General features: G+C 37.2%; 1 protein-coding gene across 1 annotated transcript in view; it reads right to left on the minus strand.

The window, feature by feature from the left end:
• FLT1 (fms related receptor tyrosine kinase 1) overlaps window positions 1–21883 on the minus strand; it is a gene marked incomplete at its 3' end in the record, with an annotated part of 119191 nt that overhangs the window by 20984 nt on the left and 76324 nt on the right. The window contains exons 16-21 of the mRNA XM_081326777.1: window positions 14208–14314; window positions 11362–11497; window positions 5111–5215; window positions 4144–4257; window positions 3446–3534; window positions 257–416 (exon numbers count right to left, since the gene is read on the minus strand). Of these exons, the coding sequence (XP_081182903.1) occupies window positions 257–416; window positions 3446–3534; window positions 4144–4257; window positions 5111–5215; window positions 11362–11497; window positions 14208–14314 (711 nt within the window). The remainder of the gene's footprint in view (window positions 1–256; window positions 417–3445; window positions 3535–4143; window positions 4258–5110; window positions 5216–11361; window positions 11498–14207; window positions 14315–21883) is intronic.

Raw genomic sequence — 21883 nt, forward strand, 5'->3', positions numbered from 1 at the left:
ATGAAAAAAAACAACTTATGCTATACTAAACACTTCCCCTTGGATAAGGAAGAGACCACAGAAACAGTAACAACTTCTTCCTGTCTGACTGAGGAATTCTGTAAATAAGCTTATTTTAAACCATCTTTTCTTGGATCTGAGTGTCTCCCACGGATGTTTATGAGGGTGATAAATGGAGCAAGAAAATGTCAAAGATGCAGAGCATGACTGTAAAACTACTGAGGCTGTATAGAAAAAGGAAGGAATTAATACCTACCCTCCTCTTCCTCTTCCACATCGCTGAAACTTTTATCTTCCTGAAATCCAGAGCTTGCTAAACTTTCTCGACTTGGGACATTCTCCAGTCTTTTTTTTCCACTGCTGATGGGCTCAACATCCTTCTTCTCTGTCAAAGGGTTTCTTTGAATGGATCCATACTTGTTTGTTTAAACAAGGAGAAATTATTGGCAAAGCAATGTTGAATTTCAATTTTCCATGGTCCACTTATAATAAAACATTTTTGAGTCCCACCTACTTCAATATGATAATTAAACATAGACTGTAATTTCTTCTATGCCAATTAAAGGAATAAAGTCAGAGATATTCATATTTAACAAGGAGCCATTTAAACCAGAGGGTTTTAAATCTCATTATTTGGAGTCAGTTCTAAGTATGACTAACTTTGGATCCAACCCAATGTGATTTTGAAGTGCTTAACATTACTTAGGCCGAGCCGTAGGTTATTTGTGTCTTTCCATTCAAAGAAGTTTGAAATGTGCCAGTGAATTCCTTCCATAACTTAATGTTCTTCAGTGATGAGAATTAAGTCTCTTGGAAATGATTCATGCAAGTGAGTAAAACCACTATTGTTAGAGAAAGCCTTCTCTCCATCTTCAGTTTACTAGTTAATTTGTCAGGGGAAAACATATTTCCTTACTTTAGTGCACTTAACATCTACCCGGTCAATGTTCTTAACTCTAGCTTGATCAATTTAAGATGGCCTGGAGCAAAAGCAGAGAGGATAAACATAATGTCCTACAGAGATTTTAAAAAGTATTGACAGTTTAAAGAAGCATGGAACTCATAAAATCCTTCCTACACAATGATAACCAACCACAATGTTTGTATATATGCTACATACTCTTAAGAGGGAAAAGGCATGATATTAAATATATAAACAACAACTTTTAAGGTGTACATCTCTTTGAACTGAAAAGAAATTTGCAAAGCTTGGCAATACCATATTCCAGGGCTGATTCTAGCTGGAGGTAGTTGAGAAGAGACTTTCTGCCTTTGGCCCCTACTATGCAGGGTACTACAGAGTTTAGTACTCTCTCTCCTCTCCTACTTAATATCTACTGTTTATACGGCTGCTGGGTGGAGTCAACTGCTGTCACGATGTAAGGTGTCATCAGTATGCTGATGATACTTAGTTATACATCTCTACCCCTGCTGAACTAAGTGACGCTGTGGACATCTTATCTCAATGCTTGGAGGCTGTGAGGGTCTGAATGCAAGACTGAATGCCTTTTAGGATCTTCCAGCTCTAGAACTATTCCACCTTTGGTGCTAGATGGGGTTGTACTATCCTAGACAGACCTAGTGCTCAACCTGGTGATCCTCCTGGACTCACAATCCCTGCTCAAATATCAGGTGGCAGTTGTGCTAGGAGATTTTGCACAGCTTTGTTCAGCTTTCTGTTGTGAGTCATTTGCTTCCATATCTGGATCTCTGGAGGTTCTGGTCAATGTCAAACATGTCCTAGTCACCTCTTATTTGGATTTCTGGAATGCGTTCTACATGGAGCTGCCCTTGAAGGGTATCCAGAAGCTTCACCTGGTGCAAAATGCAATGGTATTGGTAGTTAGGTCTGGTCCTACAACAGCACACTTTATACCTATGTTCCATGAGTGGCATTGGTTACCAGTGTGCTTCCAGATCCAATTCAAGGTATTGTTTTTAACCTTTAAAGCCTTTCATGGCATTGGGCCAGGGTATCTGTCAGACTGCCTCTCCTCAACTATATCTGCTTGTCCCACCAGATCTGGCAGAGAAGGCATACTGTGGGTCCTTTCTTACTAGGGAATTAAACTTGGCAGGTACCAGGACAGGGTCTATGACTATGGCACCCACATTATGGAATCTTTTCCCACCAGAGAAAATGTTCCACAAATCTTTCAAGCCATCAGCCTTGGGAATTCCAGGGGACCAGGGGGATCCTTTAGCCTTACAAAGGCTAAAGTCATCCTCTCTGCTTGTGTGTTGTTATTTTTTTTTCAGGTTTTAAGATGACTTTATATATTTAAAGGTGTTTCTTTTTAATTCAGTCTTGTGTATCACCCAAAGTTATGTTTTTCAAAGATTTGGGACCATATTAACATGATATGAAAAAATAAAAAATATTGAATGCTTAGAAGAGAGACTATACTTCATGATTAGCTTTAAGAAGTATACACAGTTCTCTGCCTTTCAGTTCCAATTTTGAAAAAAAATGTAGAATTGCCCTTCATGTTAACCTGTATACAATGCTAAGATTTAGAGTATAGTAGTGGTTTCTTCAAAACTTCAGTTAGATGACAGTTTCTGTTTCCAACTCAGCAAAACAATTAGCCAGAGAAGATACAGAGGTATCTTATAACATATAAGTAGTACTAAGATTCTAATGATAGATAATTATGAAAAAACTGACCAGGGCATCACGTATATAATCCAAAGAGTATTGAACTGAGGATTTGTAAAATTTATGTTTTTTCCTCACATGCACACAGAGATATACATAAAATTAGGAACGGAACTGTATTCACTTAATGTGGCTATTATAAATATAATTATGATTTTGTAGGATACATTTGGCTAAGGAACTGTCAGTTGACTATCCCTGCCTTACCATCTTAAAAGGTATCTGCTGGAGATGTGAATCCAATGGTATTAATTCTTCAATAATACCACTGGTGGTGTATATATAATGATAAACTTCTCTGTTTATTGCTCTGAGATTGCTAATCTGAGGTAATTTCCTACTGCTTTTCTTCTCATGAAAAGAACACACATTCTTTGACTCATCTCCTAGTAGGATGCAGTTAGGTGCTAGGCTTTGACTCCCTTTGTTTCCTGTAAATAAATTGCCTTTAAGTTATATTAATAAAATCTGTGTCACTAATCAGACTCCCACTTTCATACTAACACATTACCTTGACCTCTAATATAAAACTTCTTCAGAGATCCCTATTTATTCGAGCCATATCTGTAGGAATAAATTTACATGATCGTTTTGATGTGGAATTGATATCCTGTAACTTGATGAATCAAAAATCAAAGTGAAGCTATAGGGGGAAAATCTCCAAAGCCACCAGTGTCTTATTTCTGAATTCTTTTGAGATCACTTTGTTTTGATACAGTGAGGTAAAATGCATTTAGTAGGTTTGTGATGAACTGAAAAACTATAATGAAGCACTTGAGGCATTACCTTGTGGGTAGAAAATAAATCCCTTTTGCTCTTCAAATATCCTGACAAATTTCCATATTTGCAATATTCAACAATCACCATCAACGGTCCTGTGAACAACAAGGTGAATGGCAAGGTGAATGTAGAAAATGCACTTCTTCTAATGGTACCAGCACAGACTTAAGGTAAAAGCTCTCTTAAAGGTAAAACAATAAAAAAACATGATGTGAACTTAGCATTAACTGTCCTAAAGGTAATGGTAAAGGTTCCCCCACACATGCGTGCTAGTCGTTTCCGACTCTAGGGGCCGGTGCTCATCTCCGTTTCAAAGCCGAAGAGCCAGCGCTTGTCCGAGGACGTCTCCGTGGTCATGTGGCCGGCATGACTAGACGCCAAAGGCGCACGGAACGCTGTTACCTTCCCACCGTAGTGGTCCCTATTTTTCTACTTGCATTTTTACGTGCTTTCGAACTGCTAGGTTGGCAGAAGCTGGGACGAGTAACAGGCGCTCACTCTGTTATGCGGTACTCGGGATTCGACCTGCCAGACTGCCAACCTTCTGATCGACAAGGTCAGTGTCCTAACCCACTGAGCCACCGCGTCCCTATTAACTGTCCTACATTCTATCATAACACAAAAGCAAAACAGGTTACTTTTAGCCCCACAACAATAAAACTAATAAATAAGAGCTTGAGATTTCTTTTGTTTTTGTTTTTTACCTCTGCCCTTTGTGCAAGCTCCCAGCAGATTCACCACGTTAAGATGATGGCCTATATGTGTCAAAATCTTCAATTCAGTCATCAGTGCTTTATGTTCACTTGCTGTTGCTCCTTCTACAAGGATAAGATAAATTAGAGGGAAGGATTGAATGCCAGCTCCACGGCTAGGTTTCTCTGGTCTAGAAATGCCAGGTGGTTTAACTGCTAGCCCGGGGGTAGGCAACCTTGGCTCTTTTATGACTTGTGGCTGGCTCAGGAATTCTGGGAATTGAAGTCCATGAGTCATAAAAAAGCAAGGTTGCCTACCCCTGTCCTAACCAATGCTTCTTGCTGAACTTCAGATCACTTTATTGCTGGGGTTCTTTTACTAGTTGGAAATCCAGACTGCAATTATGTCTGCTGTTCTAGGAACTTAAACTTGGCTCTGTTGTGCTACTGGTTGTTCTCTCAAGTTGGACATAATTCATTTTTATATTGGAGACCTGCCTTTCTTCCTCTTCAATTCACTCTGTTTACGTAGGTGGAATTTGTTGATGTCAAATCTGGGTCTGGAGATTTGGATGATGTTCCAGGACACCCATGGAACTGACTAAGGGTTGAATTTTGTCTATAAATCTTTCACCAGGAGGTTGATCATTTCAGCTTTTATAATTTAATGTTTAATGTTTTGCATGAGAGAGAGAGAGAGAGAGAGAGAGAGAGAGAGAGAGAGAGAGAGAGAGAGAGAGAATGATTATACTGGTATAGAGAATGAGAAAGCTACAATGATTATAGCTCAGCCATTTTCAAAAGCTGTTGTCTGTCACTATATTGTCACAAAAATACAATATATTATGTAATAAATTGCAATGGTTAAAATTTTTGAACATTTGAAAATGAGAATGCATTCATTTTGATTACCATCAACTATGAATCAAATGTATGCCCCATAATTATAAGGATTTCCTTGAGTCAAGCTTATACATACCTTTCAGCATTTTCACAGCAACTACTTTGTATGTGGGTGATTTCTTAATTCCAAATGCAACGGCTTGCACTACTTTCCCAAAAGCACCTCTTCCAAGTGTCTTTCCTGCATCAAAAAGAAATCAGTTGTTTGTGACATTATTTTTTAAAAGTGAGACAGCTTTGGGTGAAATTACAATATTACACTCTCCAATATTTTAAAGCTCTATTGGTATGAACATGTCAGTATTCTACCAAAAAATCATGAATATTCAGAATTTGCGATAAAATGAACTGGCATTTTACTGACCTATGTGAAATTATTTTAAAGTGCAGGATTTTAAGCTGTTTAAAACACTGTAAGAAAAAAATAGGAATAGAGACCGTGAACTCAATATGGTCAGTAAGGGGAGGGGGGAATTACTACTTGTGATCCTGTATATTTTAGCCTCAGCTATAGTGTTTTTTGGTAACATGTTTCTGGGTTATATTAAGAAATGACAAATTGACTTGAAGTTCCAAGGAATTTGCACTACAAAACAAAAAAAACATATTATCTCAACCAATATCTTGGGCCAACTCACTATTGTCATAATTTGGCTAGTACAGTCAAGTTCATATTCATATTTTAAAAGTTTTTAAATAAATTCATTGATTTTCTTATTTTCTCCTGGAAACTAGTCAACATATTTTACAACCATGCTTATTTAAGACCAAATGCATCAGATCACACCTTTTCCCAACTATTTTTGAGATTTTCTGCTAAGACCCTTTTTCTGGTCTTCCTGGCAGAGGTTTAATATAAGTCTTTGTCAACAATGGCACCCATACTATGGAACACCTTTTCTGTAGAATTGACCTAGGACCTACACTGTAAACGTTTCAGCTCTTACCTGAAATAGCTTTGAAAAGATAAGACAGAAGAGATAGTAAAAAAAAATGCTGTGGGATCAGTGAAATTAAATAGCCCTTCTTTGTTGAGTATGGACAAGTAGGAAAACGTTAGCTGAAAATATTTTCTATTGAACTCTTGCACTAAGAGACTGGACTCCTAAATAGCCTCACCTACACTATGATACTAGGATTCTATATTACTGTTCATTTGTTCATATTTATAGACTGATAATTTTGCATTTTTTAAAAAGTCCATTAATATTTTATTTACACACTGAAATAAACAACTCATAAACCTCATTCTGTATCCTTAAATACCACAGGGATATTGCTGTAGCTAAACATTGACATAATTTTCTATATATGTCTTCGGTTTGAAGAATCTCCGTTTCACGGAAAAATCTAATAAAATTCCCTTACTCCTACCCCCATTCTTGTTTTTTTTTTTGTTGTTGTTGTACTCTGGTTTTAGTCACATTACATTTTACTGCCAAATGCAGGCTCTTAAGGATTTGTTGAACATACTTGAAAACTTTAAGACCTTGATGAAATTTTCCTTGTTTTATAAACTGAATAAACTCCTCCCAAGGGCATAGGAAGTTAATTACACAGAAAGCAATTTTATTACTAAATGAAAAGTGAGCTACATCTCATTTGAAGCAATGGCAGAATACTCTCTGAAGTTTGTTTTTTTTCCTAACTAGAATGCACGGTTAAGTTGTATAGGGCCAGAAGGCGACCATGGCTTTTCATTAAGCAGCTGATGGCAATGTAATGCAAAGTGCACTACCAGTGGCATTGCTGTCATCATCTTCAATGGGAAGAGCCAATATGGCCTTGGGAAATGATTATGATTTTCTGTGATTAAACATCCTAGATCGTTTATAATGTCTTATTTGTAGTTTCATTTGTGAATAGATTTAGGAAGGGTTGCACATTATTGAGAAATGTCCAAAGACTCTATTTTCAGTAAGGAAGCTGCCTCATATCAGGTCAGATTTCTGGATCATGTAGCCCAGTTTTGGCTATTTTGATTAACAGGATATATTCAAGATTTGGTGGAGCAGTGGGCTAATGCCTCCTTAAGTAACACCAGCTGCCTGCAATTATTGCAGGTTCGCATCCCACCCAGACTCAAGGTTGACTCAGCCTTCCATCCTTCTCAGGTAGATAAAATGAGGATCCAGATTGTTGGGGACAATAAGCTGACTTTGTAATAATGCCGCTTGGGGGAGGGCAAAAGCCCTAATAAGCAGGCATATACATAGAATGAAGGCTATTGCTAAGTACATTGTGCTTAGATTGTAAGCCGCCCTGAGTCTTCGGAGAAGGGCGGGATATAAATGGGGTTTAAAAAAAAAAGATTTGGTAATAATTAGTTTTGAGATGCAAGTCCCTGGTACCTCTGCAGTAAATTCTCCTTTCTTCATATTTATCCTCTGAAAAATTATGCTGTGTCTTTAGTTGGGGTCTTTTATGATATTAGGCCAAAAGCAAGATAGGAATAAACAATTAGCCTTTATTAACATGCCTTATTCTCAGGACTTTTCTTTATGTCATGGCCTAACTTCAGCATTCTTAGCAAAATGTCTGAATATACTGACTGAATCTGGTGTTTACATCCTGAACATACTTTAATTTTAATTTAATTTTTTTAATTTTAATCCCATTTATATCCCGCCCTTCTCCGAAGACTCAGGGCGGCTTACAATTTAAAGCACAAATCAATGTGCTTAGCAGTAGCCTTCATTCTATGTATATCCCTGCTTATTAGGGCTTTCACACACACCCCAAGCGGCATTATTACAAAGTCAGCTTATTGCCCCCAACAATCTGGGTCCTCATTTTACCTACCTCGGAAGGATGGAAGGCTGAGTCAACCTTGAGCCTGGTGGGATGCGAACCTGCACTAATTGCAGGCAGCTGGTGTTACTTAAGGAGGCATTAGCCCATGCTCCACCAAGGCTCTTTACATGGTATAGATTTAAACAGGATTGGAACTAAGAATTTACAAACTCAAAACTTTTCCCACGAAGATTGTTTCAGTAGAATAGTATAGGGGAAGACTAACAAAGAGAGAGAATAGCTTTTTTATGTGGAATGTTCTATCTATTAGATATAAAAATGATCCATTTATTTTACAAAGACATCAAGTATGAGAGCCCTTGCGCTTTAAAATTGGAGGAAAAAAAATCATAAAAAATCACTTTCTTGACTAAATTCACCAAAATTGTTGGAAGTTTGGCAGTCTACAAATTTGGTTAATAAATATAATACGTAAATAAGATAAATAAATGCAGATCTTAGACCTTGGAGCTAGTGGATGGACAGAAGCATGGTTTTATCTAATTCTGACTGAGCAATTACTGTACCATTTGATATTTGGCTACTTTTTTAATATAATGCTGATAAGTTGCAGATATTTTATAGAATTTGCACACATGCCTCTTCAATTGGAAATATGCAACCCAAGCAAGAATTCCTTTCTTGATGATGATGTACAAAGTACCTTTTTTGACCACATAAAGATTTTCTTTGCTTTGTACCCTTTAGTGATGAACTATTGTATCACTATAGTTTTAAATATATGTTTGCAGCTATTTCTGGCTACCAATCTTGTCTTGTAGTTTTCACTATACTGGATTTAAATGATTGTTTTGTTATAAAGGCATGTTCCTAGGCTTTCCCAACAGAAAAACTTCCAGTTTTGTTTTTATTTTATGCAGAGGAGTTTATAGATCAATATTCCTTTAGTTCTTTGCTTGACTTCTGAGCTCTTGCTGAGTAATTCATTCAGTATAAACGTCCACCCTTTCATCTATTTTGATTTATACCCATTTTTTGCATTTGCTACAAATTTGTTTTGTTCATCAATGGTGAGGTAAGGGAAACGTTAACACAGTATAAAGCAAATTGGTTGTCTTAAGGATTATTTTTATTTCCAAGACTGTCTCTAGGCCTGACATAGTTTGCTCGAGCAGTTCTAAAGAATAGGAATAATGAGTAACTGTAACTCAGTTCTTTGTTTGGCATTGGCCCCTGCACAGAAAAAAAAGACAAAGATAAATTGCTTGTGATTGAGATTCTGGAGAGCTTGAAGCTGATGGAGAGCAACTGAATCATTTTGCCTTTTGATAAATAGATGGATTGTTTGGTGATTGGATATGCCAGCATAGCCATAATATGTACATCATAGCTTCTTAGACCTCAATGAATTTAGTATGGGTATAGAAAAACAAAAGGGATGTGGTGGCTCAGTGGGTTAGGACACTGAGCTTGTCGATCAGAAGGTCGGCAGTTTGGCGGGCCGAATCCTGAGTGCCGCGTAACAGAGTGAGTGCCTGTTACTCGTCCCAGCTTCTGCCAACCTAGCAGTTCGAAAGCATGTAAAAATGCAAGTAGAAAAATAGTGACCACTACGGTGGGAAGGTAACAGCATTCCGTGCACCTTTGGCATCTAGTCATGCCGGCCACATGACTACGGAGACGTCCTCGGACAAGCGCTGGCTCTTCGGCTTTGAAATGGAGATGAGCACCGGTCCCTAGAGTCGAAAACGACTAGCACGCATGTGCGGGGGAACCTTTACCTTATAGAAAAACATTAGTCTTTCTTATACATTATGCTAAGCCACATTTTATTTAACCAGTTTACAGAATAAGCCACCTGGTTAGCTTCATATAAATATAACCATGGTTTCCAAACCACAGTTGTGGGGTTCATGTAATATACCAAGCCAATATCGAACAAGCTACATTTTTGGCTCATTATGATGTGTGAGACTAACCAGCATCTCTCCTCTTTGGAGAGCCCTCTTCTTTCGCTTATAGAGACTAGTAGGAATAAAAGCAAAAAAATCATCTCTCTGGACCTGGACATATCATGCAGGCCAGGAGTGTCCAACCTTGGCAACTTTCAAGACTACCAGTGTAATCCCAATTTCCACAAAAAATTACTGAAAAACACTAAGATTCATACAGTTGCTTTATATTAATGAATCATTAGCTTTTTTCCTGTTGAAGAAGGAAATTATGTGTGAGACTAAGAATGAGAAACTCCGCAAGAACATGTCATGTTTGGTAGATAATAGCTCTCTGTGCTGCCAAGGGCAGTGTGCGCTTGGACTGACTCCCCTGTAGCTGAGAGTTGGGCAAAAGATGATTTAGGAACATGTTGAACTCAGCCAATTTTTCAAAATCTGGTTTTCATTCATGATCACAACATTCTTTCCTTGTTTATGCTATTCCCCTTCCCCTTTCTTATGTACAAACACACATCACTTACACTGATCTTAGTTCTGATCTGTACCTTAACTCCTAACTACAAGCTTGAACTTAAGGAACTGAATTAACTCAACCTTGACCAACACAAATAAATGGTAAACATATGAACCATTGTGGCTTCCTAGTGCTTTGGTGATACTTGTTCACATTCTGGAAGACACATATTTGTTTCATTCATGCGTTATATTGTTGAGTTAATGCACTTGAAATCTATCAGTGCACTTCCTTCAACAAATGGGTCACTCTCATAATGCCAAAGGAATCAAGATTTCATAGAGCAGCTATTTTTTTTTTCATTCCAGGATTCCCCATTCTAGAAACAGGCATGGGGGAATGAAAGAAAAACATTGTGTCTCTAATGAGCAGGGTTTTGATGGTAAAATGCATGTATCATTAGGTAAAACGAAGCAGCACTTTGAACAGCAGAGAATGGCATGCAGTGGACTCAGGCCACAATTCTACCTACACTTTCTAATCTGCCTAATCAGCAATTGCATTGTGCCTATACACAGTACCAGAAGAGAACCTCAGAGCACTACTTTGTGAAAGGCATCCAGTTGCAGCACACAGAAAAATGCTACCTTAAAGCAAATATCTATATAGAGAATTTGTATGGCTGCACAACTTGAACACTGTCTGGAACCCTTTAAACAAATCCCTGCAGAGCCCTGGGGATGTCGTTCCTGTAGAAAATCTCAGTTTTTGAGAATGAAATATTTTTACTGAGGTTTTTTTAAACTATGGTAAATATAATTTTACTGTGTGCACATTTAAGACAAAAATCTTGTTTTTTAGAATATATATGTCCTAATTCAAATTCTACATATATTTTCAAAAGAAGAAGGGAAATGCAGGAGCCACTAGAATTATTATAAGTTGGGTTTAATGTAGCTGCCTCTTCTCCAGTGTATTTGCTTATGGATTGCATATGCCTACCTCTAGCTATACAGAAGGGAATGAATCATCCCAATTAATACTTCCTTTGATAAATAAAAAATTCCTATCCGAGTTTTAGTCAATAAATCAGATGGTCATAGAAGATGACCAGCATTTTAAAATTCTCATCCTACTCATTCACAATAATATAGATATATTTACCCAGCTTAAGCCTTTCCCGGGCAAACTCCCATTTGCTGGCCTCGTAAGGAAGCCGTTCACATTGTTCGTCCAAAGGGACTTCTTCAGGATCCATTATGATTGACAAATAGTCTGTCTTTATTTCAGAAGAAGAAGGCTAGAAAAGAATGTTTAAATTCCATTGTCACTATAGGATGTAAAGCAATTCTGACAAAGTTGTTTGGATTCTGCTCAGAAAAATGGTAGATTAATTAGATATGATTACAGAAGCAACTCACATTACAGATGTACATTTTCTGCACATCTGTATATAATATTCTCGAGATTTTCCACTTTAATTTTGTGATGTAGATTTTCATTATGGCCACACTTTGTACCACTTTCTCTCACTTATGTATTGGATGCTTGATTTGTGCTTCTTTTTATTGTTAATATTAAATCCATATGAAAACATCCTCAGATAATAGCCATGCGATAGAGATTTGAGCCTGTATTTTCAAGCAAGGATATTTTGAGAAAATGATTAACCTTGACCCCTAAAAATAGATTTGGCTGACAGCCATTCACAAAACAAAATTCTGGCATATGCAACAGATAAGTTCAGCTGTCAATGTTTGTTTTAAAAAAGAGAAAGAGAGAGAGAGGGACCAAATGTGGTTTAAAAGTTGTGCAATGCTTAGATGCAATCTGCAAAACATTAATCAGTAACATTTTGTGCATGCATTTTTCAAATGTTCAAGAATTTGCATTTCCCTCTAGACAATCTTGTTTCCCATAATCATTGCTAAAAATAATTTAGAATCACTAGCCTCTAGGAAGGATTAAAACTGTAATCCTATACATACTTATTTCTGAAGAAGCCTCACTGATTTTGGAGAGATTTAGGCATGAGTATGTATCTATATAGATGATCAAGCTAATTATCCTTGACTCAGAGAAAAATGGAGAAATTCCAGCCTGTGCTCTTGATGGCACACTCAATTTGCAAGATACTTAAATGAAATATTCATATTCATTTATCCAATAATTGCTTTCTAAATTCAATTTTAGGACATTAATTAGCATATTTTTAAAATATAAAACTATTTGAGATAAAGGGTGATATGAACAGAAAATGTTTATAAAATGGGTACTTTTGCAGTCATGCTTGTCTTCACTCAGTTTAAAAGATATGAAGATACCATTTTTCTGCTATCAGATGGGAAATCTGATGAGTCCTGTGGATTCCATCTGTGATTCAGCAAGCAAGCTGAGGTCAAGTGCCACTGACCTCTCACATCTTGGTATGATTGAGATCCCAAAGATCAACCTAGGTATTCAGCGTGAAGCTCTTCTTCATTCTCTCTGGGATTACTATTTCAAGTGTTGGATGTTTAATGAAAATCACATCTTTTGATTCCATGTAACCTGGCTGTCTCCCTCAGGTTAAATCAACCTTCTGTACCATTATGAGTCTAACCATGTTTCAAAATATGCATGCACAGATGGGGGCCTGCTTAATGCCCGAACAGCATTTTGTAAGCTCCAGGACTAGTGTTATATCTGCAGCAATCAGAAGTAACCAAAAGGATCTGGGCAGATCTCAAGCCCAGATTATGTCATGTTTAACTTCGTCAATGAGACATCGTACAGTAGAATATTTCTGCAGCAAGTCTTGTGTTGGGAGAACGGGGGAAAAAAGCTCTATTTTAAAACAGCCAAAGATGAATGTAAGCTGCCTCCTTAGGAAACCTGGGGCTGAGATAAAGGATATCTCAGGAGGATGTGTTCTCTAAAAAGGGGTGGTGGGTATCTTTATACTCTAATTAGAAGATGTGATGACTAGTGAGTCCTAAATCATGTATATGATATGGGAACCTACTTGAGAAAATTTAAGCTGGTTAAGAGATGAGATATGGAAAGAAAAGACTGTGAGATATATTTTAAGGGATGGAGATAAGTTATCAGAATTGTTTGGTCTTGTGATAGAGGAATTTACTTCTTTATTTTTCCCCTCTTTCCCCTTTTCTATTTTTTCCTATTTTTCTTTTTTTCTCTTTTTTTTGTAATTTGCATTAGTTTTTACTTTTTAAATTGTAATTTTAATAAAATTATTTTTTTAAAAAAAGAATATGAGCAACCCTGCACCACGGGGTGTGTGTGTGTGGAATATCTAGACTCCACTCTGGAACCGTAAAAGAAAAGAGATCTGCACGGATGACTTATGGTAATCACAGTGGTGAATTCATTTGAGGAAGAAACGGGAGAATTTTGTGCTTTAAGCCAATAAAAAAGCACCCGCCGAGACAGGTACACATGCCCGCATGCCCCCCCCCGAATTTATGCTAAGAAAAGGGGGAGGGCACTGGAAAATACCAAAAATACCTATGCATGGGTTCCAAGTCTGAGAGAATGTAGGCATCTCAAAAGTTTTGTAAAATAAGATAAGAAGAAATGAATTTGTGCTTCAGATAAATAGAAAGTTGTAAAAATCAATTATGATAGGTTGATTAAACCTAACTTTACTTACAAGTACACCCAGTTTTTAGTGTATACTGGCCAATGGAGCATAGTCGTATATAAATCTGGGAGTCTCTGTCATGCATAGCCCTGAAATATACACTTCTGGCTAAAAGATACACTAAAGGAGGCATGTCCGTCCTGCGAGCCACATACAGCCCTGGGCAGCTAGTAATGCAGCCCCACAAGATTGTAAATATATTTAAAAAAATAAAGGAAGCTTACTTACGTATTTACATTAACTATATTATATATTTTATATGCAACAATTTCTCTTCACTCAAGGCAGCCCAGACAAGCCAAAAGGCTGGACAACCATGCATTAAAGTAACCTCTAAGACAGAAGATTTTGACAGCTTTGAATTTACCCTTTTTAGCTTTCGTATGAAGAGTGTTAACAGGAGCCAGAAGAGTGTGGCTGTCAAACAGGTGCAGGTCAATGTTATTAGCTCCAGATTTGAGTGTTCAGATGTTCCTAAAAAGCAAGCAAGCAAACCAACAAGTTTATTGTAGATACCATTAGCTTCTATAAAAATAAATCCTGAGTTTAATATATATTGAAAGATACTTGTAGTACATAGCTATTTCCTTTTTAAGTGCCATCAATTGAACCGGTACCAATGGCAACATATATAATCATTGACTGCAGCACAGTTCTCTGAACTACTGGCTACCAGGTTACTATATATACCATACTGCTATACTATACTATATCATAGTATTACTATATTACTCTAGAACTGTAGTATATTACTGTGCTATACTGCATACCGTATTATTTTAGGTGCAATTTAAGTATAATAATGCCAAGTTCTTATAACCATTCTGAACCAATTGTAGTTTCAAGATCTTCTTTAAGGATATTCTCAAATTAAAATGTTCATCTTAATTTTAAGAGCTCCAAATGAGTTAGACTATTGGCTGCCTTCCACAGCGCAATCCCAAGAAAATATGTGTTTGGTTTAACTTAAGTGCTGTGCTGTCTGCTTCACTGGAATCGCTGTACTAAAAGCTCCTCGTTTGGCGTCCTGCCTCCTTTTCAGAGATGGATAAGTAAGGTGACCAACTGGAGCAGCAGTATCCATGGTATAGGGTCAAAAAGTCAAGATGGTAGCTGTGATGATATGAACCAAAGCTTCATCTATTTTTTTATGTGCATCACAACTTATAAAAAATGAGTGTACTTAACCTCTTAAAAAGCCAATTCACAAGGCCATCTCATTTTAATTCCTGTGAAAGTTCTCAGTCAAGAAACAGATGAACAGTTTGCCTACTCCACAGAGATTTGCTTCTAGCATAGGTAGAAGAAAAAGTGCAAGAAAATTGATTGTTATAAATAGTTTTGAATTTGATTTACCATAGTCATTTGGTAAGCCAAGAAATTAAAAGACGCTTGCTCCTTGGGAGGAAAGCCATGGCAAATCTAGACAGCACACTAAAAAGCAGAGACATCACCCTGTCAACAAAAGTGCGTATAGTCAAGGCTATGGTCTTCCCAGTTGCAATGTATGGCAGTGAAAGCTGGACCATAAGAAAGGCTGAGCGCCAAAGAATTGAAGCCTTTGAACTATGGTGCTGGAGAAGACTCCTGCGAGTCCCTTGGACTGCAAGGCGATCAAACCGGTCAGTCCTAGAGGAGATCAACCCTGACTGCTCTTTAGAAGGCCAGATCCTGAAGCTAAAACTCAAATACTTTGGCCACCTAATGAGAAGGAAGGACTCACTGGAGAAGAGCCTAATGCTGGGAAAGATTGAGGGCACTACTGTAGAAGAAGGGGACCACAGAGAATGAGGTGGCTGGATGGAGTCACTGAAGCAGTAGGCGTGAGCTTAAATGGACTCCAGAAGATGGTAGAGGACAGGAAGGCCTGGAGGAACGTTGTCCATAGGGTCGCAATGGGTCAGTCATCTGCAGTCCCCATCTGCAGTGATCTTGGAGCCCAGGAAAATAAAATCTGTCACTACTTCCATTTCTTCCCCATCTATTTGCCAGGAATTGAGAGGGCCGGATGCCATGATCTTGGTTTTCTTAATGTTTAGTTTCAACCCAAGTTTTGCACTCTCCTTCTTCACTTGCAACAAGAGGCTCTTCAGTTCCTCTTCACTTTCTGCCATTAGAGTGGTATCATCTGCATATCTTAGGTTGTTGATATTTCTTCCAGCAATCTTAATTCCAACTTTTGATTCATCTAGCCCTGCCTTTCTCATGATATGCTCTGCATATAAGTTAAATAGGCAAGGCAACAGTATACAGCCTTGCCAGACTCCTTTCCCAATTTTGAACCAATCAGTGGTTCCGTGTCCAGTTCTCACTCTTGCTTCTTGGCCCGCATATAGGTTTCTCAACAGACAAATAAGATGGTCTGGTACACCCATCTCTTTAAGGACTTGCCACAGTTTGTTATGATCCACACAATCAAAGGCTTTAGCATAGTCAATGAAGCAGAAGTAGATGTTTTTCTGGAACTCTCTAGCTTTCTCCATGATCCAGCGTATGTTGGCAATTTGATCTCTGGTTCCTCTGCCTCTTCAAAATCCTGCCTGTACTTCTGGTAGTTCTCGATCCACATACTGCTGGAGTCTAGCTTGTAGGATTTTAAGCATAACTTTACTAGCATGAGAAATGAGTGCAATAGTGCGATAGTTTGAACATTCTTTGGCATTGCCTTTCTTTGGAATTGGAATGTAAACTGATCTTTTCCAATCCTGTGGCCACTGTTGAGTTTTCCAAATTTGCTGGCAAATTGAGTGTAGCACTTTTACTGCATCGTCTTTTAAGATTTTGAATAGTTCAGCTGGAATACTGTCACCTCCACTAGCTTTGTTGTTGCTCAGCTTTTCTAAGGCCCACTTCATTTCACATTCTAGGATGTCTGGCTCAAGGTCAGTGACCACCTCATTGTGATTATCAGGGACGTTAAGCTCATTCTTGTATATTTCTTCTGTGTAATTTTGCCACCTCTTCTTAATCTCTTCTGCCTCTGTTAGGTCCCTGCCGTTTTGGTCCTTTATCATGCCCATTTTTGCATGAAACGTTTCCTTCATCTCTCCAATTTTCTTGAAAAGATCTCTGGTCCTCCCTATTCTATTGTTTTCTTCTATTTCTTTGCACTGTTCATTTAAGAAGGCATTCTTATCTCTTCTAGCTATTCTCTGGAATTCTGCATTCAATTGGGCATATCTTTCTTTTTCTCCCTTGCCTTTCGCTTCCCTCCTTTCCTCAGCTATTTGCAAAGCTTCCTCAGACAGCCATTTTTCTTTCTTGCATTTCTTTTTCTTTGGGATGGTTTTGGTTGCTACCTGTTGTACAATGTTGCGAACCTCTGTCCATAGTTCTTCAGGCACCCTGTCTATCATATCTAATTCCTTAAATCTATTTGTCACCTCTACTGTATATTCAACAGGGATATGATTTAATTCATACCTGACTGGCCTAGTGCTTTTCCCTACTTTCTTCAGTTTAAGCCTAAACTTTGCAATGAGAAGCTCATGGTCTGAGCCACAGTCAGCTCCTGGTCTTGTTTTTACTGACTGTATAGAGCTTCTCCATCTTTGGCTGCAGAGCATATAGTCAATCTGATTTCTGTGTTGACCGTCTGGTGATGTCCATGTGTAGAGCCGTCTCTTGGGTTGTTGGAAAAGTGTGTTTGCTATGATCATCGTATTCTCTTGACAAAATTCTATCAGCCTGTGCCCTGCTTCATTTTGTACTCCAAGGCCAAACTTCCCTGTTATTCCAGTTATCTTTTGGCTTCCTACTTTAGCATTCCAATCCCCCATGATGATAAGGACATCATTTTTTGGTGTTAGTTCTATAAGGTGCTGTAGGGCTTCATAGAACCGGTCAATTTCATCCTCTTCAGCACCGGTGGTTGGGGCATAGACTTGGACTACTGTGATATTGAATGGTTTGCCTTGGATTCGAACTGAGATCATTCTGTCATTTTGAGGATTGTATCCCAGTATTGCTTTTCCTACATTCTTAGATGGGTCCATTTCTGTCCATCCTCCCATATGTTTTAGGTGGTTCTTAGCACCATCTTCAATTTTCAGAAATTTCAACAAATTAAATAGTCTTAATGGTCTTAATGCTGGATAAAGTGGAAAAGAGAAAGACCATATAAATGAAAAAAGTCTTAGTATGGACACTCTGGATTTTTTCTTTTTATATCTGGTCACATACAGTCTTCAACAAACCTTGCTCAATTTACAGAATGATCTACCAGAAATTATCTTACATTCTATTTCCTCAAATTAGTATCCTGTACATTTAGGATATACAAAATTTCCAGTCTGCTTGTAACTTTTGCATGTTCAAAAATTTCCCAGTATAGTAGGAGTACAATGAACTGTTCTGAATTGTCAAGTCAGGGCAACATCATGTGTATTTTGCTACTCAGTGGTTACTTGCTCACTTATTGCTATATATATGTTAGCATTCTCCATCAGTAATAGATTTATTTATTTAATTTTAAAAAGATGGTTTTTATCCCACCTTTATAAGTAACTCAAAGTAGTAAACATATCTAATACTTCTTCCTTCTCTTCCTATTTTCCACACAACAACAACCCTGTGAGGTGAGTTGGGCTGAGAAAGAGTGACTGGCAGAAAGCCACTCAACTCGTAGGGCTAAAACTCACAGTCTCCTGGTTCCTAGGCCAGCACCTCAATCTCTACACCAGACTGGTTCTGATCCCAGCTACATATTTCAAAAGCTATAATCCTTAAATAAGATGTTCTGCGTGATCATGGCCTGATCAGATTCTGCAGGATCAAGTGCCACAAGAACACATACAAATCACCATGAATGATTGAAGAGCTGGGAGAGAAAAGGGGAAAGAAAGAAAAAGTGGAATTTTAACTGAAGGAAAAAATAATTATAGCATAATTCTCTTCATATATCCCCAGTAAAATATTTATTGTACTTCTTCTGGTTGTATCCCAATAATATATGCAATTTCTGTAAAATGTCCTGCAACTCTGACGTTCTTTTCAAATGTCCTCTTCGTTTAGGATAGAACATATGCTGACCAAGCACTGAAACAGGCAGATCTGGAATATGATTTTCCAGGAATGTGTCTTGCTGTTCAGTCTTCCAATCCACTGTCATTCTTGGCAAAAGAAAGAGGGATGATTAATGTCTTCCTTGTGGGGTTCTTGACTAGCCCAGAGATCTATTTTAAGTTAATTTTTGAAGGGGCAGTCACATTCTTGGTTTCCTTCAACTGTTTTGTTTCTAAAGCAACATCTTCATAGTATTAATCAGATTCCTACTTATAATCATTTCTGGTATACTAGAGTTCTTTTCAGAGTGTGTGAAAAAAGTAGAAACTTGAATAAATGTTTATTACACCTAACACTAGCCTACAGTAATTCAGAGTCACTTGAAAATTAAATCTTAATCTGGGCCAAGCTTCTGTTCCAATTAACCCAATAATATAACAGTTGGACTATAGCAACTCTTCAGAGTCTGAGACCATCAGATCTGGGATCTCTTAAAAGGCAGAACAAGAAAAGGCCAGAAGCTTTTATTGCTGTAGGTGTATGAAAAGTTCAGGTCCTTATGTAGGTCAGACTGAGAAAACTTTTCAGACTCTCCATCCAAGTCTTTCTGATTCCTGAAGTGGTTTGTGAATATAGGTAGGAACGTTTTTCAACTATGACCCGGTATGTCTGAATTGCCACCCCAATTGTAAGGCTTACTTGGACAAGAACCTGATGTCTTTTTTTGGTTTAAATTGTTTGATCTTTCATTGTATTATGTGCCCATCTTTAACCCAAAGTCTTTAATTTTATTTTAAGATATCTTTGCCATTGTGACTACTGTTTTAAGGATGTATTTCTGATTCACATCCTTTTCCTTAGTAGTTTTACAACTGGCATAGGTTATTCTCTTAGTTTTTAAATAGAACATGCAAAATGTAAATGTTTTCATGGAGAAAATGTGCGTTCCTGTAGATATATAGCCCCTAACAATCCTTTTCTCTCTACCACACTGAAAACACTCACAACTTAAAAAATACATATAGTGGGAACACAGTCATTCTTTCACATATTTATTTTTCAAGTTTTATATCACAGCTTTTCTTTGTAGAAATTAGGATAGTAAAGTTTGGTCTTTTGATGCTAGTACACTGAGTACACTCAGTACACTGAGAGACACAGATTTGCCCAAAGTTATATTTAGGAAGTTCCTAGAAAGAATTATTTAAACTCTTATTCTGGTTAAAAATCAACAGTCTAAGACAAAGAAAAAGAAGATAATACTGATACCAAAGCTAGATTGAGATGAACATAGTCAATTTCACATTTTTATGGGAATATCTCAAATGTGGATGGACTATCATTTTATTATTTATTTATTTATTTATTTATTTATTTATTTATTTATTTATTTATTTATTATTTATTTATTTATTTATTTATTTATTTATTTATTTATTTATTTATTGGATAGATGTGTAAGCAGAACTCTGGACTCAAGATCTCATATTGGATTTTACATGCTGCACAGAATTTGGCTACGATGTAGGCAATCTGTAAACTTTAATACAATTATTATAAATTTAAAAAGAAATACTTAGTAGAAGATAGGAATTTTTTTTTACAATCTGGCAGTAGAATATGATAGAATCCTTATGTATCGATCTTTACTCTAACCATCATTTATTCATAAATAATCTTTGTTATGTTCCAGGCTCCTGATTTTGTTCTTTTTCAATATTTTTTCTCCCTCCCTCCCTGCCTCCTTCCTTCCCTCCCTCCCTCCCTCCCTTCCATTTCTTTCTTTCTTTCTTTCTTTCTTTCTTTCTTTCTTTCTTTCTTTCTTTCTTTCTTTCTTTCTTTCTTTCCTTTTTTCTTCTCTTTCCCACTTGGATCCCATTCAATAATCCAAGCATGGCTGCAACACATTTTTTTTGCAAAAGATTTTTAATATTGACAGTTTTATTTTTGACCCCTTTCTTAATGGTCCCTAACCTGAAAGAGGCTAACAAGTTTATAAATAATTAATAGGTGGAGCATCACTTCCATGTGTTCCAATCCTATCCTCTAGAAATATTCCAAGATTAGGGCACTTAATCGTTGAAAGCACTTGCTGAATCCTGCTCAGTCATCATCCTTTTTTTGATACAAAAATAGTAGTCAGTACTATTTTTTTAAGGAAATAAAAAGAACAGACGGTTTCCTTCCTCTCTGAATCACAAACTGTTGGGTTGTTTTTTTTATAAATCTGTCAAACATGGGGACAATTCATTGATACGATCTCATTGAAGTTCCTGGTCTTATTCCTCCCTATAAAATATATGTACTGGCTTGGCAGTCACATAGATAATTCATTAGCTTATAATATGCTTGTTTATATGACCTGATTAGACTCAAAACACAGGACTGCACTATACTTAAGTTACTGGAGCGACGAATAACTTCAAGAGTAGCAACACCAAGTTAGAAAGGAAATACTCATAGATTAGATAGATAGATGAGGGAGAGAGAGAGAGAGAGAGAGAAATGGTAAAGGTTTCCCCTTCCAGTCGGGTCTGACTCTAGGGCATGGTGCTTATCTATTTCTTGACCAAGGAAGCCAGCATGGTCTGAAGACATTTTCCAGTGTCATGTGGCCAAAGGCACATGGAATGCTGTTATCTTCCATTGAGAGGTGCGTTTGTGTGTTTGTAGATAGAGATAGAGATATATAAAATATTCCAACATTTGGGAAACTATTCAACTAATAATAAAACAAATCCAGAAAACAGTTTTCTTCCAAACTGTTAAAAAGCGGGAGCATAGTTCCTGCTGTCTAACTATCTCAAATGGACAGGATAAAATAATTATAAAGTTGTTGACATATCCTAGCACAATCAACCATTCAAACGTTCCCGCCTAATTTTTTTTTTAATTTTCTGATAAGATGGGACGGACATTTATTTATTTTTATGATGTCTAGAACCACCCATCTTCCAACAGTGATTCTGGACAGCGTGCAAATGTTAAAACTGTAGAATAAGCTATCTGGTTAAACAGTAACCCCTAAAACAATAAGCA

Source organism: Vipera berus (assembly GCF_964194415.1).
Source record: "Vipera berus genome assembly, chromosome: 4".
Classification (NCBI taxonomy): Eukaryota; Metazoa; Chordata; class Lepidosauria; order Squamata; family Viperidae; genus Vipera; species Vipera berus.